The sequence below is a fragment of the Electrophorus electricus genome, chromosome 2 (genome assembly GCF_041902795.1).
Source record: "Electrophorus electricus isolate QZ-2024a chromosome 2, ASM4190279v1, whole genome shotgun sequence".
Lineage (NCBI taxonomy): Eukaryota > Metazoa > Chordata > Actinopteri > Gymnotiformes > Gymnotidae > Electrophorus > Electrophorus electricus.
The window spans coordinates 34,989,235-35,002,517 of NC_137498.1; the positions used below are offsets into that span (position 1 = coordinate 34,989,235).

Consider the following 13,283-nt stretch of genomic DNA (forward strand, 5'->3'; position numbering starts at 1 on the left):
AGCGACATGTTTCTGACAGTATTGATGCCAAAAGACCAAGGCACTCCCACACAGTTCTGCACACAGAAAAGAAGAAAAAGCACAAGAAACACAAACACAAAACACACAAATAAATGGAGAGCTGATCACTGCATTCATGTGACCTTTTCATTTGTGTTATGCTAGAGGTAAGGGTAAAGGACTTTGTCTTTCAGTGCAGGCTTTCATTGGTCAGTTCTGAGACCCAATTTTAAGGAGGGGGGGGCAAAAAAACAAATACACAAGGTTTGCTCAGTATGGAATAAAGTTTGAGATTAGTGATAAAAGGTCAATGTGTTTGTCCATGACAACCTCCCCTGTCAACATGGAATTAGACATTCATTACCTCAAATTAGATGGCACATGGATATGGGAACAGCCCTAAATTAGTAGACATACAGAATACATTTACAGTAGTTAACAGTGCCATGGCATACTATCCTCACTCCCTTGCCTTGGATCTGGTGATGGAAATACAAGCTGATATAAATAGGTTGTGATGAACTTGTGACTGCTTTCACAGTGGTGCAGTCACCCTGCAGCACTAAAGCAAAAGTGAGGAATCTCAGACTGTAGACACATTGCATTCACAAGTCATCAAAAAGAACAAGATATTTTATAGGTATAAAATGTTTTATTCCCTTATTTTGGGTGTAGTAGAAAGACAAGGGACAAACTATTGACAACCCTTGGAAATGTATTTGATCAGAGAAGACGAAGACATCTGCAGGACCAAGGGCTGTGGAAAGGGCTTCACTTTACTCTGCCTTCACGTAGGATCGTGTGCAGACCACATCACCAAGAGTTAATGTCTATCAATGGGGAAAATACAGTAGTAAAATGAATCTGTAAACAAACGCCCCTGTGCACACCAGTCATGCCCCAAAGTCAGAAACTAACAGCAAGTTATATTGCTTGCTGACACCCACAGAAAAAAAAACAGTCAGTGATCTGCAATCAGATGATACTCACCAACGTGAGACTATTGCCGTTGACTTCTCGGACCAGTGTTGTCTCTTTGCCATCCCATTTCTGAACATGGATCAACTTGTCTCCATCAAGGTTTACCAGAGACTGAAAAGGGGATGGTTTAAAATAAAAAATAAAGTTTTTAAAAAGGTCTACAGATTATATTAGATCCATGAGACCTCTGCATGCATTTCACAATACCAAGATTCTGTACGTTCACACATACCTTGACCTTACGATCATCTGCAGTGATCTCCTCAAACTCCTCACCCAGTCTAAAGTTGATCTCTGTGCTCTTGAAAGTGCTCACGGTCTTTAATGTTATAGTATCACCGTCCACGGAAATTATGGTGGTGGGTTTGGTCATGCTGCCAACCTGCCGTGTTGCAAAGCCCACACCTAGACCACAAAGTTGTTTGGTTTTTAATCTTATGATTTTCTGCATTTCACAATGCATTTTCTTCGTTCAACTTTTCACACATTTAAGATGAACACTGAACTGAAACAGCACAAAATAACGTTACACTAAGAACAGTGTTTCCAGTAAAAAGTAATTACTGCACACACGGACGGTGCCTCAGGCCATTGTGAAATTATTTTTATATATTTTTTATTTTTGGGGGTGGGATTATTTTTTTATCCATTCATCCATCCCCCCCCCGTGCGCACGCGTTAATCACAAGTGCACTTGAAACCAAACACTGTAACGGTCAGAACGGTCAAGTCAACACACTGTTTGCACGCGCAAACACACAGAGTAAACTGTTCATATTGATTCGGTCTGTAAATACTGCGGGGTAGTGTTGACTGAGTAACGATAGTCTGACGCATGGCTGAATTTAAAACGCTCTCGTCCGTCAAGCACGTTCCACAGAAATATCTTATGGGGAAAAAAATCCCGCCTATTTGTCTTTTCAACCACCCCTTCTTTAACTTTTGTCCATCACAGATCCTTCCCGTGGTGGAATTGTTCCCTCCCCATCACTTCCCATGAAACGACTTAGATCGATAACCCTAGCAGTCCTAGCTGAAAAACATCTATTCTGTACATACGGTCGCCTTGAGATGCCAGGAGGCGGTAATGCAGGCTAGGACGTGTTAGACGCACCTTCCACTTTGCAGGAGTCATGCCAATCGATACACGGCTCTGGGACAAATTAATTAACGCTCCTCACAATTCCCAGAACTCTCACTTCTCAGAACTCTCTTTACAAGTAAATAAAAAACTGGAATTTCGATCGTGACGACTTTTAAACAATAGCCACGTAAGCTTTAGAAGGTGTAAAATTTACATTTTAACTGGAAAGCTGGTTCGTGTGTGCCGCGTACACACGTGGTGCAGCGAGTGTATATGCAGGAGTCAATGTGAGCATTCACATATTAACGCTAAGCGCTTAAGAGTGGATCCTCCCTGCACCACAGCCGCCATTCCACGACACACTCCTGCACACCGTGCATTTTCCCAGTCTGTACAAAATAACTGCTCCCGCACTGCATTAAGCTCCTCACACGGCTTAAAGCCTTGCTATGTAGCACACCCCATTTTATTGGCCCGACACTGGCAACACGCGCACACAGACACCTGCTCCCACCAGCTAGCACTCACCCAGCGCTTTCATGTAGTCATCGAAATTCTTGCTCTCCTTTAAATTCCACGTGCCAGCAAAAGCCGCTGCCATCTTTCACGCTAGACAAGGGTGGCCAAGACCGAGAGAGAGAATGAACGAGTACGGGGAGAGGAGAAAGGTAAGCGTTAGGAAGGGCCTGCACGCTTACTGGCTGACTCATACCGGCTGTTCGTGATGTCACCGCACTTTATGAGAGGGCGGAGCGACGGAGGCGCGCAGACAAAAGATAGAAACAGAAAAAAGTGTAAGAGTGATATGGGGGAGGGTGCAACGGAGCTGGCTGATACAATAAAGCCTGGGAGAGGAAGGGCGCACAAGGCGGACAACAACAGCTGTATTAACACTCGCCGAGCTTGAGCGAGAGAAACAGAGAACAAGAGAATAGTCAGTATCTGTTCTGTAAAAGTTAAGAGACGTGCAGTACAGAAAGAAAGAGGAGAGCAGTATGGAGAGGGTTTTTGATTTAAGGTCAAGGTCCAACACTGACATTACAGTCTTTTCCCCACACTATTTAGTTGTATGTCTCTGAGCCCCCTCTCTCCCCAGTATTTTTATGACCATGGTGTTTGCAGCTCAGTTCAGGCTGTGAAAGTGCAGTTACGATCATCATAGTCAACAGGTAATAATACTACACCCTGTACCAAAGTCAGCTCCTCCCCTAATGTACCAGAATGAATACAAGGCAAGTTGCTAATCCACTGTGACACAAGCTATTGTCTGTTGAATCTCTCTCTCTCTCTCTCTCTCTCTCTCTCTCTCTCTCTCTCTCTCTCTCTCTCTCTCTCTCTCGCTCTCTCTTTGAAAAGTTGTGCTTTGCTTTTACAGCATGGTTTTAGATCTGAGTATAACGTATAAGATAAATTATTTAAAGTAACTAAAATTCACTTAGGCACTGCTACTGAGAAGCAGATGTTCAGTTCAGGGCCATTACTACACATCTGTTTGTGTTTGATCCTTCTTGCAGTCAATAGTTTCCTACTGTGCTTGAAAAGGACATGAGTCAGTTTTACAACAATGAAATCTGACACGTATGCAGCAATTACATTATCTCAAACAGGCTAAAAAAGATAGATACTCCAAATATCACTACAATTATAAGACACTGAGATCTCAGTTAAGATGCTATACTCATACGCATGTAGGTCATACATCTAAGATGTGTTTAAGATTATCTTCGCCATTATATTTTAATGAAACAGGTATGAATTTTATGCTATTATTAACAATGGTGATCTTTTAACAATGGCTTTTGCAATTTTCATTCTAGCAATTCAACATCATCAGTAGGTGGAAATTTATTAAAATACTGAAAAGATTTGTTTTTCTTTTGTTATATGTCGGCACATGATAAACTGGAGAGAGGAGCCCACTACCACTGTTCAGTCATTCATGATCCTTTATGTGTCTTTTCCATTTATCTCAGTTTGTGGTCATCAAGTCATCAAAGTATGTCTTCATGCCACACACAGTATACAAGCTGCACAGATGTACATACACTGTTAACTGTACAAGTTGCAAAACACAACTGATCTCTCTACAAGTTGCATAATATCCTCAGTTTCAAAAAGAACCTATAAACACAACACACATGCTGCTCTTATCAAGATTATAACCGTATCCATTTTCACACAAACGTGTGACTAAACAAAAGTGTGTGTTTCACTTTTGACACAAACAGGTGCTGAAGAGAGACTAACCTCCAGGGAAAGAGGTGAGAGGTGAAGCTCATTTTAGAAGTTGAGAGACACACATGTAGAAAGCCCTCACTGGGGAGAAACTGGCATGTTGTCTACCATTACAGCTGTAGTAGGAGTGGTAATGGCATTCACAGGGGTGGATGGGCCATCTGGACATTCTGGAAAAGTCAATCTTAAAGCTCCTATAAATTAGATTTCATGTAAAGATATGCATTGGAATAAGCATTTACCAATGTAATATTCAAGAAATATATGTGTATTAATACAATTTAACAGTAGTTAAACTCAGAGCTACTGCCTGTGCAGAACTCTGAGGATATGTCACATCGCCTTGATTGACAGTGGCAATTCTCTAGCAATGTATACAACCCAGTTTTGGGGGTGGTGGTGAGGGACACAGTAGACAGAATCAGTGTGGTCTAGCTGTACCTTTGAGCAATCTGAACAAGAGCCTCTCTTGCAAGAAAATAGACCACTATAAACCATGTAAATTACTTTACCATATCACTTGACTGTTTCCAACTCACTTAATATGCTGTTGTCCCCATCCATATCAAGGGTCATTCACTTAATTTAGTTTGTTTTTCTTTATCTATACTGATTCTCCATTCTCTGCTCTTTCCACTCTCAGATCATAAGCTCATCTTGTTCTTTGTCAGTATCTCACTACACAATCAGTAGACTAATTTCCTATTTCAAGATTCAATCTGTTGACCCTTCTACTTACCCAGTAAATATCTACTGATTTCCCACCTGACTCTTCTCCTTCATCTTCTTATAAACACACTACTATGCTTAATGCTGTTCTCGTAAAGTGCTTTAATTCACTTAATTCACTACCAGATGTATTTTTACCCCCTGAAAACTACATATTCATGATATGAAACAGGCTACTTCCCAATTTCAAATCTTCCATTTCTGTCCAAGGTTCTTGAATATTTAGGAAGTAATAATCTTTTCTAACTTCTCCAGTCTGCTTTCTGCAAGTATCACATTAATGAAATTGCCTTGGTCACTAATAACCTTCTCACGTCTGCAGATGCTGGAGCCCATAGTTTTTTTTTATTCTATTAGATCTGAGTGCAGCCTTTGACATGGTGTGCCATTCTGTTCTCATGTCAAGGCTCCATGAGCTGGGAATCACTGGTTCTGTCCTAGAATAGTTTATGTCTTATTTACTGTAAGGAAGCAATTTATATTTTTCAGTGGTTTTCTCTATAACTTCGACGGTCACTCATGGGGCCCCCACTGGTTCAGTCCTCAGTCTCTCTACCCTTTATCAATTAAGAGCTAAAATTCAACCTTTTCTTCTCTGTCCCTGCTGCTGTTTCTCTCATGCATGCCTTCATTTTTAGTTGCTTGGACTACTGTAATTCTCTTCTTGCAGCTATCAGTTCTTCCTCACACCACAAGATCCAAATGCTGTCACAGCCACATTACCTGCTCTTCGAGATCTCCTAATGCCCAAAAGCTGTTTGCTGTAGAAAAAAAAAAAAGGAAATATGCAGGTAAGTCTCCTTTGCTGTTTTTAGTGTAATACATACTTCTTCTTTCCAAAATTATGGGACGATCTTGGCCAAGTCTTGAGAAACTATTTTCATTTTTTTCTTTTTAGCCATTTAGCTCTGTTCATTTTGGACTCACAGGCACCCTTCTGTCGTCTTGCAATCTTTTTTTTTTTTGGGCAAAAAGGAAAGACTAGGAAGTGGTCAGGCACTGCTGACACTTCAAAATGGAAAAAGCTGATGGAGCTGTTTGGCTTCAGCGTTCCTGCCAGCTGCAGTAACGTCGCTAATCACTGAACGTTGAGGGTATGGGGGCCAAGTGGCAGCTGAGCCTGAGTAACATCCACAGGCCATACAAGTAGAGAGAGAAAGCAGAGAGGCAGACACCAAAGGGACTTACATGTAGGCATGTGGTACTGATAAGTAGCCAGACATGGGACATATTTACATTTATTTAGATTAACATAATATTCTAAAAATGACAAAAACATGGAAACAAAGGCAGAATTGCGATCATTCCCATTTAAGCAGCCTATATAAAAGTCAAAAATATACAAGTATTTTTCTGAAAGATTTCATTCAGATACTATCTCAAGGAGTACTTTATTAGTCAATCAGCTAGTTTCTATGTCTCTGTCAGCAGTACAGTAAGCTTCTCTTTGTGAAGCCAGTAATCAGTTTCCTTCTCTCTTTACTTGCACTTTCATGAGTACTTTTTATCACTCCTTGCTATGATATAAATCTGCATGCCATACATTATATTAAGTACAAATAAATATGTAAACCCTGTGTCTAAAATAACTTTACATTTATTTACATTTATTTATTCTTTTATACAAAGCAACTTACAACTGAGTTACATGTAAACAAGCATACAGCGTGTCTTTTTGTTCAACTATGATAGGAAGATTGCAGGGAAGTACCAAAATGCTTCCAAATGCTTCCAACATAGTCAATAAACACATAAAAGAAGGTAAATACATGTAGCAGTTTATATGAAAACATATGGTAATAAACACATCTTCTAATCATAATCAGAGGTATTGTGATGTGAATGTGAATGTGATACCTTGACTAGTATAGTAGTGGGAGATTGCATCATAACAGTCCTGCTAGAGGGTGTATGTACACAAGTTCATAGTGGTGGACCTATTTGGGGCAAAGTTCAGGGCTGTGCTTTAATCTCAGTCTGTCCCTAGGCGTTCATTCTAGGATTGGCTACATTGATATTAACACCTTGCAAACCAAACTACACACACACACACACACACACACACACACACACACACACACACACACACAGGGTAAAGGGTGGGTGTGACAATGTCTTGTTCAGAGCAAGCAAAATGGGTCAGGCCTGTGTTAACAGTAACCATGGACGCACACCCATGCAGAGAGAGACCAACAAACAGACAGAATGAAAGGAGTTGGGAGTTTTGGTAAAGTATTGCTGAAACCAGAGAGACTAGGGAAGTTGCAAGAGACAGAAAGAAAAGCAAATGGAAGACTCTATACTGAACTGTAGCCATTACTTCTGCACATGCCCCCCTCTGTTCTATACACACACAAACTTAACATAAAGGCTAAAAAAAATCTCAAACTGTTGCATTGCACAATATTTTGTTTTCCAGGGTTCACCATATCTGATTCAACATATGAAAGGCTCAAAAATTAGCTGATCAGTTTTTCATGGGATCTGCACTGATGTGGCTTTGAATCTGAACCGTCAGGTTGGACAAAATGCGCGTATTGTCAAACAGTAAAGAGAAGCACATGGTGTAAAAATTATTTAATTCTTAAGATAAGTCTGTTATGGGTGCATTCGGTGCACATAGTGAAGAGCTGAGGTCCGTGTATTTGCTTACTTTAGGGTATTGCATTTAAAGAGGTGGCGGGTTACCGAGGAGACACAGTTGCAGCAGGATGTGGAGTATCCGGTGTCGCGTACTCGTAAACCATCCAAAAGATGCGCCCTCGCAGTATCCCTAGGGCGTCGCAGATAGGTCTTCACTGATATTGCGCTGCATGAGGTCCTATCGGATACGAATGAAAGGAGAGTTTCGCTAAAGTTTGTTGCTCGCGAATGTTTATTACATAACGGCAAAAGGCGCGCCAACATCACGACTTTGTACTGGCGTTAGTAGGTCATTTCTTCACGAACTGTGACTATCCAGTTAAAGATGGAATACTGACAGTAGACCAGCATGACGCCTATATGGAAACAGAGCCTTGCGGAAGAAACAACTAGACCCAAATGGAAAGTGTCAGGTAATTTACATGGAAAGATTAAGATTAAGACAAGAATGACTGAAACTTATAGAGGGTATACTTTAAAGATGTTAAGTTCATTTACTTAATTTATTAGACATTCGAAATGTTGGTATTAAATGCAATTTGTGTTGCCTGCAGGTTATTTTCCTTATCTGAACAAATCAAGAAATTGTAAATAAATTACAATCTAGTAAATTATTCGAAGCCAAACAAGAAAGCAAGGCCACATTCGTCAAACAAATTTAACAGGGAATACTTGACCTTGGCCTTTTTTCAAGTGTACGTGTTTTTTGGTCATGTTTTTCAAGATGATTTGAAAGTGAAAAACACAGTGTTTCTGAAATATTCAATTAGTCATAAGGCTCATTGAGTACATGCACACAGCCACGCACACAAATACACACATAAAACACTACACACAGAGAAAGCTGTGTTGTTCTAAAGTGTCTACTGTAAGTATATCCGATACAATCAGATTTGATCCTTTTCCGTTCCCCTGAAGTGCAAGATGCTATCTGGGAATACGCACTGCCCAGAATCTCTTCTCCATGTGCACCTGCACTGAATTATTCATGTTGTGCTTCCTCTTTAATTGCCCTGTGTGTGTGTGTGTGTGTGTGTGTGTGTGTGTGTGTGTGTGTGTTGGGGGGGGGGTATGGGTTTGTTTTTTTGTTATTCTAAAATAATCCTTTTTTGACGATAAATGTTTAAAAGTTGGTACAGGTGTGTGACCTCTTCTACATAAGGACACTTAGATCAAATAATGCAATTGCAATCAACTTTGTAGTTTGAAATAACTACATCTGTGTAAGAAATAGGTGAAGCTCAAGATAAAGCTCATGGTGGTATCTGCACTTCAGAGCGTCCATGTGTCCGTGTGTTTCAGATCAGAGAACTACCCTGCCTAAATGCCCAAATGCTACTCCTCGGAATGCTTTTCCATCATACACATTTGGCTCCAAGGCCCTGAAATATAGACCCTCAGAAAGCTCTGTGATTGGCTCCTGTGGATGGGAGGAGCCTGTGGTACACAGGGCAAGTGGCTTCCATGGGAGACATGCAGAAGAGAGCCCGGTGCGCCCACGTATTGTGACAGTAGTTCGTCCGTGTGGCGAGCAGAGCCTGCGGAAGATCTCCCTGTTGTTAAACCGCCGTGCAGTGCAGACGTTCGAGCTGCTCATGACTGACGTGTCAGAAGCACTTGGTTATCCTTGTTGGAACAGTGGCCGTATCCGACGCCTCTTCAGCCCTGCTGGTCGAGAGATACGCAGCCTCTCGGACTTCTTCCATTTTGACCGTGCCTTCCTGGCATTTGGAAACAGCCGACCAACACTTAGTGAAGTACGGGCTGCCCTAAATGAGGTGTATCCAGACAGTCCAGGTTACTGTGACAGCTTGATAAAATTGTGGGAGCGGATCCTAAGGCCTAAGGGAGCCAAGGCTGATAGTGGTTTCCATGATGATGACCTCCAGACTGACAACTCTGTGAATTTAGCCCTTGATCCACTGGTGACCCAACCAGTGGCCAATAATTTGCAGCCAATCAGAACACAAGTTAGGCAGAAAGACAAAGGGAGCAGAGAGAAGCAGAAAGGAGAGTGGAAGCGCTGGAAGAGACATGTCCAACCTCAGACCAAAGCTCAGCTCAAAGAACAGAGTGGGACAGAGAGGAAGAAGGAGCCTGTTTTCTGCCGGAGCTGTAGAGGAGTTGGTCCCCCTGTTCCTCCTATTGGAAACAAACAGCGTGCTAATTGGGAAGGGCCTAATAATCAGAAAAATGCTCCTCCCTTACAGACCATCAGGATGGAAAAACAACCACAGCAAGCAGACAATATAAACAGTGATTCAAAAATATTCCAAAGCAATGTCCTCATTCCTGTGGCCCAGACAGAGACACCCAGTACACAAAACATGCTTGTATCAGAATGGGAAGAGCAGAGAGAGTGGCAGCAGGGTCTCCCTCCTGACGGCATGGAGGTGTTGCCGGAGGAAATCCACCACTCCTATGACCTCGGTGGCGTGGTGGGGGACGGGAATTTTGCAGTGGTGCGGGAGTGTCGTGTGCGTGGCTGTTCCCAAACCTTCGCCATGAAGATCGTGGACAAGGCCAAGCTGCACGGCCGTGGTCACATGATCCAGAATGAGATTGCATTGCTGCGCAGCCTGGCCCACCCACGCCTTGTGCAGCTTCTGCGTTCACACCACACACACACACATGTCTACCTGCTGATGGAGCTGGTTGCTGGTGGCGACTTGTTCGACGCCATTGCCCGGAGCGGCCAGTTTACTGAGCCCTGTGCAGCCTGCATGATCCGAGACATCAGCCAGGCCCTGGAGTACATCCATAACAAGAGCATCGCACACAGAGACATCAAACCTGAAAACCTTCTGGTGAGCCATAAGTACACACATCCCATTCAGTTCATATTCTTGCAAGCTCTTTGAGAAAGATGCTTCTTCTCCTGTTGCTTGGATTGAAATGCAGCAAATTATTATTATTATTATATTATGTAATAAGTTATCAAAGACACATGGTCACAATCTTTCTGAAACTGATTGTAAGGTCCAACGGCATTCCACTGGAATTATGAACCTGAAGCTGGCTGACTTCGGCTTGGCAATGGTGGTGACTGAGCCTGTGTTCACAGTGTGTGGCACACCCACTTATGTTGCTCCTGAGATACTTGCTGAGACAGGTCAGTAGCCAATATGCCCATTATGTTTGGATGTATGATGTTACCTGTAGCCTTGGTTGCTTGCAGTTGCTAATATGCAATTTATTAATTTCACATTTTCCCCATATTACTCAAATACAACATTAGTAGAAAAAGTTATATGGGTTTGCATTCTATCTAACTCCTCTATATAGCTGCACCGTATCACCGTGAAGAGTACCAGGTGCTTTAGATTTGTCTGTGCAACCTAAAAGAGGATACTTTATGAAGATTTTGCAAAGCCATTGTGCGATACATTTAACACACCTTATGTATGATAGCCAAGCACTTTTGTAATACTTATATTTCTACCACATATTGGCCTGAATGCTACTCTAAGCACTTTGACAAAACTGCTTTGTTTAATTTAGCAAAGCTTATATGACTCAAAGCAAGTGATTTCCATAAAGCATTTGAATAAACTACATTTTATTCTATTAATCTATTGTGATTATTTGGAATTGTATTTATTTATAGAATTTATCACAGTGAATGCAAATAGGCTGATGTACAGCTCTTTTATTTTAGGTATTTTAACAACTGTGTCAGTTTTTGCTGTAAAGTTTTTTTTTGCTGTAAAAGGTGTCCACAGACTTCAGATGTGTTTTTTGTGTGTAGGGTATGGTGTTGAAGTGGACGTGTGGGCGATGGGGGTCATACTGTTTGTGCTGCTGAGTGGATTTCCTCCATTCCGCAGTCCAGATCGCAATCAGGAGGAACTCTTTCGTCTCATCCAGAAGGGGGAGGTCCATTTCCTATCACCTTACTGGGACCATGTGTCTAATGGTGTGACCCTGAACTCTGACACCTACCCTTACCTCTTATTGCCAACATCACCAGTTGACCAGGGCCTCTTGTATGTTCTTCTTAGAATGACAGTATGTGTTTGGTTTTCTTGTGTATTTCAGGAGCTAAGGTTCTCATCAGAGCTTTGATGGAAGTGGACCCCAGTGTCAGGTTGACAGCCAGTCAAACTTTGCAAAACAGCTGGCTTCTGCATGCAACAACACAGACTGACCACAAGGTGGCGATAAACGCCAATGACGCCACAATCGACAAAAAAGACCACTTGAAACCAAGTCACATAACAGATGAGTGTAATCAGCTCAAATCAGACAGCAGCAATAGTTTGTCTTCGATAGTTCAATCAGACCAAATTAACAGTAACAGTAGAGAAAACAAATACAAAGGCACATCAGAACACGACAGAGAAACCAACAGGAGCCAGAGAGACCAGCAGCCTCTTGAGAGAATATCATATGCAAGAGAGACAAGTAAAAATGGTAATATCCTGGAAATATCAGCAAAACAAATAAATATGCCACAGCAAAGTCAGGAGAGACAATTCCAAAATGCTAGGAGTAGAACTGATAACCACAACCAGCTGACATCAGAAAAATGGAGAGACCAAAAATCCCAGCAAAAACAAGAACCATCAACTTGACTGGAAGTATGCAGGGTGACCAGTAAGGCACAATAATGTAATGTAGCACATTAATTCATGTAACCCATAGCTAATTAGATACCGGAACACATTTAATTAAAAAGGTAAAACATATTTTACAGATTTGTTAGTTATGCAAATTCACATTGTGCCACTTGCAAGAGTATATATTGTCTGAGCTAGCTAAGATAAAAAATACTGGTTCATGGACTATAAACACTTAAGCATTCACACTCTACTATCACTAAAACTTTGACTAATCTAAGTCAAAACCATTCTTTTTGGTCATCTAATACTGACCACTGTGAAACACATACCACCACTGGGATAACCCAAATTGTGGAGGTGGGAGCTTCTCTGTATAATCAGAGTGCCAAAAATGATGGCGAGAGAGGTTATCCGTTTTAGGGCCATTTCAGGTCCTTATTTGCCCAGTTGGTACAGTCTGTAGTTTGAATATTTCAGCAGTAGCCCTATTACTTACCTGAAACATTTCTCTTTCCTTCGCATGTATCTTAATGTATATGTTAATGTGCCTGAAGGGTATGAATAGCATCTTGTTTGTTTGTTTGTTTTTTTAATTTTATTCTAATATGTTATTTTGTATTATTAAATACCATATCAAAGGTTTTGTGGAACTAATGAATGGGCCTTTTTTATTATGGGTATAAATGTTATGTTAGATCTGTTAACTGGCCATTTTTATATAGTAGTTAAACAATGTTTTGCATTAGACCCATTTCTCATATTTATCACATTAGTAGTTTAAAAAATCTTACAGCTTTAGGTGCTTCAAAGCTTTCTACATTTTGGTGTAATGAATCTTTAACTAAAGGAGTCTAGTGTTAGAAAAAGGGAGTGCAGTGAATGTTTTTACTTAACACAACACCTTAACTAAGAATGATTTAGAATTTGATAGAATTTTCCATTTGGATCATCTTATGTAGCTTGCGGGCATCCCATATAAGGTTGTACTAACGTCACACTTAACATTTAAAGCATGTTTTTGTGAAGAAACAGTCCATTCCTGACTCTCT

The 13,283-nt window shown here is 41.1% G+C and overlaps 3 protein-coding genes across 5 annotated transcripts in view; 2 read left to right on the forward strand and 1 right to left on the reverse strand.

Annotated features, from left to right (window-relative positions):
* zcchc17 (zinc finger, CCHC domain containing 17) overlaps nucleotides 1-133 on the forward strand; it is a 5,908-nt gene extending 5,775 nt beyond the window's left edge. For all 3 annotated transcript variants that reach the window (XM_035529294.2, XM_081700738.1, XM_081700733.1), the window contains one exon: nucleotides 1-133. This exon is cut by the window's left edge and continues 34 nt beyond it. In XM_035529294.2, the coding sequence (XP_035385187.1) occupies nucleotides 1-113 (113 nt within the window). In that variant the 3' untranslated portion in view covers nucleotides 114-133.
* Nucleotides 134-632: 499 nt separating this feature from the next.
* fabp3 (fatty acid binding protein 3, muscle and heart) lies at nucleotides 633-2,766 on the reverse strand. The gene is made up of 4 exons (XM_026999777.3): nucleotides 2,594-2,766; nucleotides 1,214-1,386; nucleotides 991-1,092; nucleotides 633-830 (listed from the first exon to the last, which is right to left on the reverse strand). Exons 1-4 carry the CDS (start codon nucleotides 2,664-2,666, stop codon nucleotides 777-779), a joined length of 402 nt encoding a protein of 133 aa, XP_026855578.1. The 5' UTR covers nucleotides 2,667-2,766; the 3' UTR covers nucleotides 633-776.
* Nucleotides 2,767-7,688: 4,922 nt separating this feature from the next.
* Nucleotides 7,689-12,980, forward strand: dclk3 (doublecortin-like kinase 3). Its single transcript, XM_026999808.3, has 5 exons — nucleotides 7,689-8,085; nucleotides 8,975-10,479; nucleotides 10,652-10,784; nucleotides 11,421-11,588; nucleotides 11,711-12,980. The coding sequence occupies exons 1-5, from the start codon at nucleotides 8,022-8,024 to the stop codon at nucleotides 12,244-12,246; spliced, it is 2,406 nt and encodes an 801-aa protein (XP_026855609.3). The 5' UTR covers nucleotides 7,689-8,021; the 3' UTR covers nucleotides 12,247-12,980.
* Nucleotides 12,981-13,283: the final 303 nt, after the last annotated feature.

What these genes read in the sequence shown, in the direction of transcription:
- fabp3 (XM_026999777.3), bottom strand. Translation starts at nt 2,666, where the DNA reads ATGGCAGCGGCTTTTGCTGGCACGTGGAATTTAAAGGAGAGCAAGAAT. An exon ending in TGACTACATGAAAGCGCTGG is followed by an intron (nt 1,387 to 2,593) that starts GTGAGTGCTAGC and finishes TTTGTGGTCTAG; the next exon opens with GTGTGGGCTTTGCAACACGG. An exon ending in ACGGCAATAGTCTCACGTTG is followed by an intron (nt 831 to 990) that starts GTGAGTATCATC and finishes CCCCATTGATAG; the next exon opens with ACATTAACTCTTGGTGATGT.
- dclk3 (XM_026999808.3), top strand. Translation starts at nt 8,022, where the DNA reads ATGACGCCTATATGGAAACAGAGCCTTGCGGAAGAAACAACTAGACCC. An exon ending in ACCCAAATGGAAAGTGTCAG is followed by an intron (nt 8,086 to 8,974) that starts GTAATTTACATG and finishes CGTGTGTTTCAG; the next exon opens with ATCAGAGAACTACCCTGCCT. An exon ending in TGAGATACTTGCTGAGACAG is followed by an intron (nt 10,785 to 11,420) that starts GTCAGTAGCCAA and finishes TTTTGTGTGTAG; the next exon opens with GGTATGGTGTTGAAGTGGAC.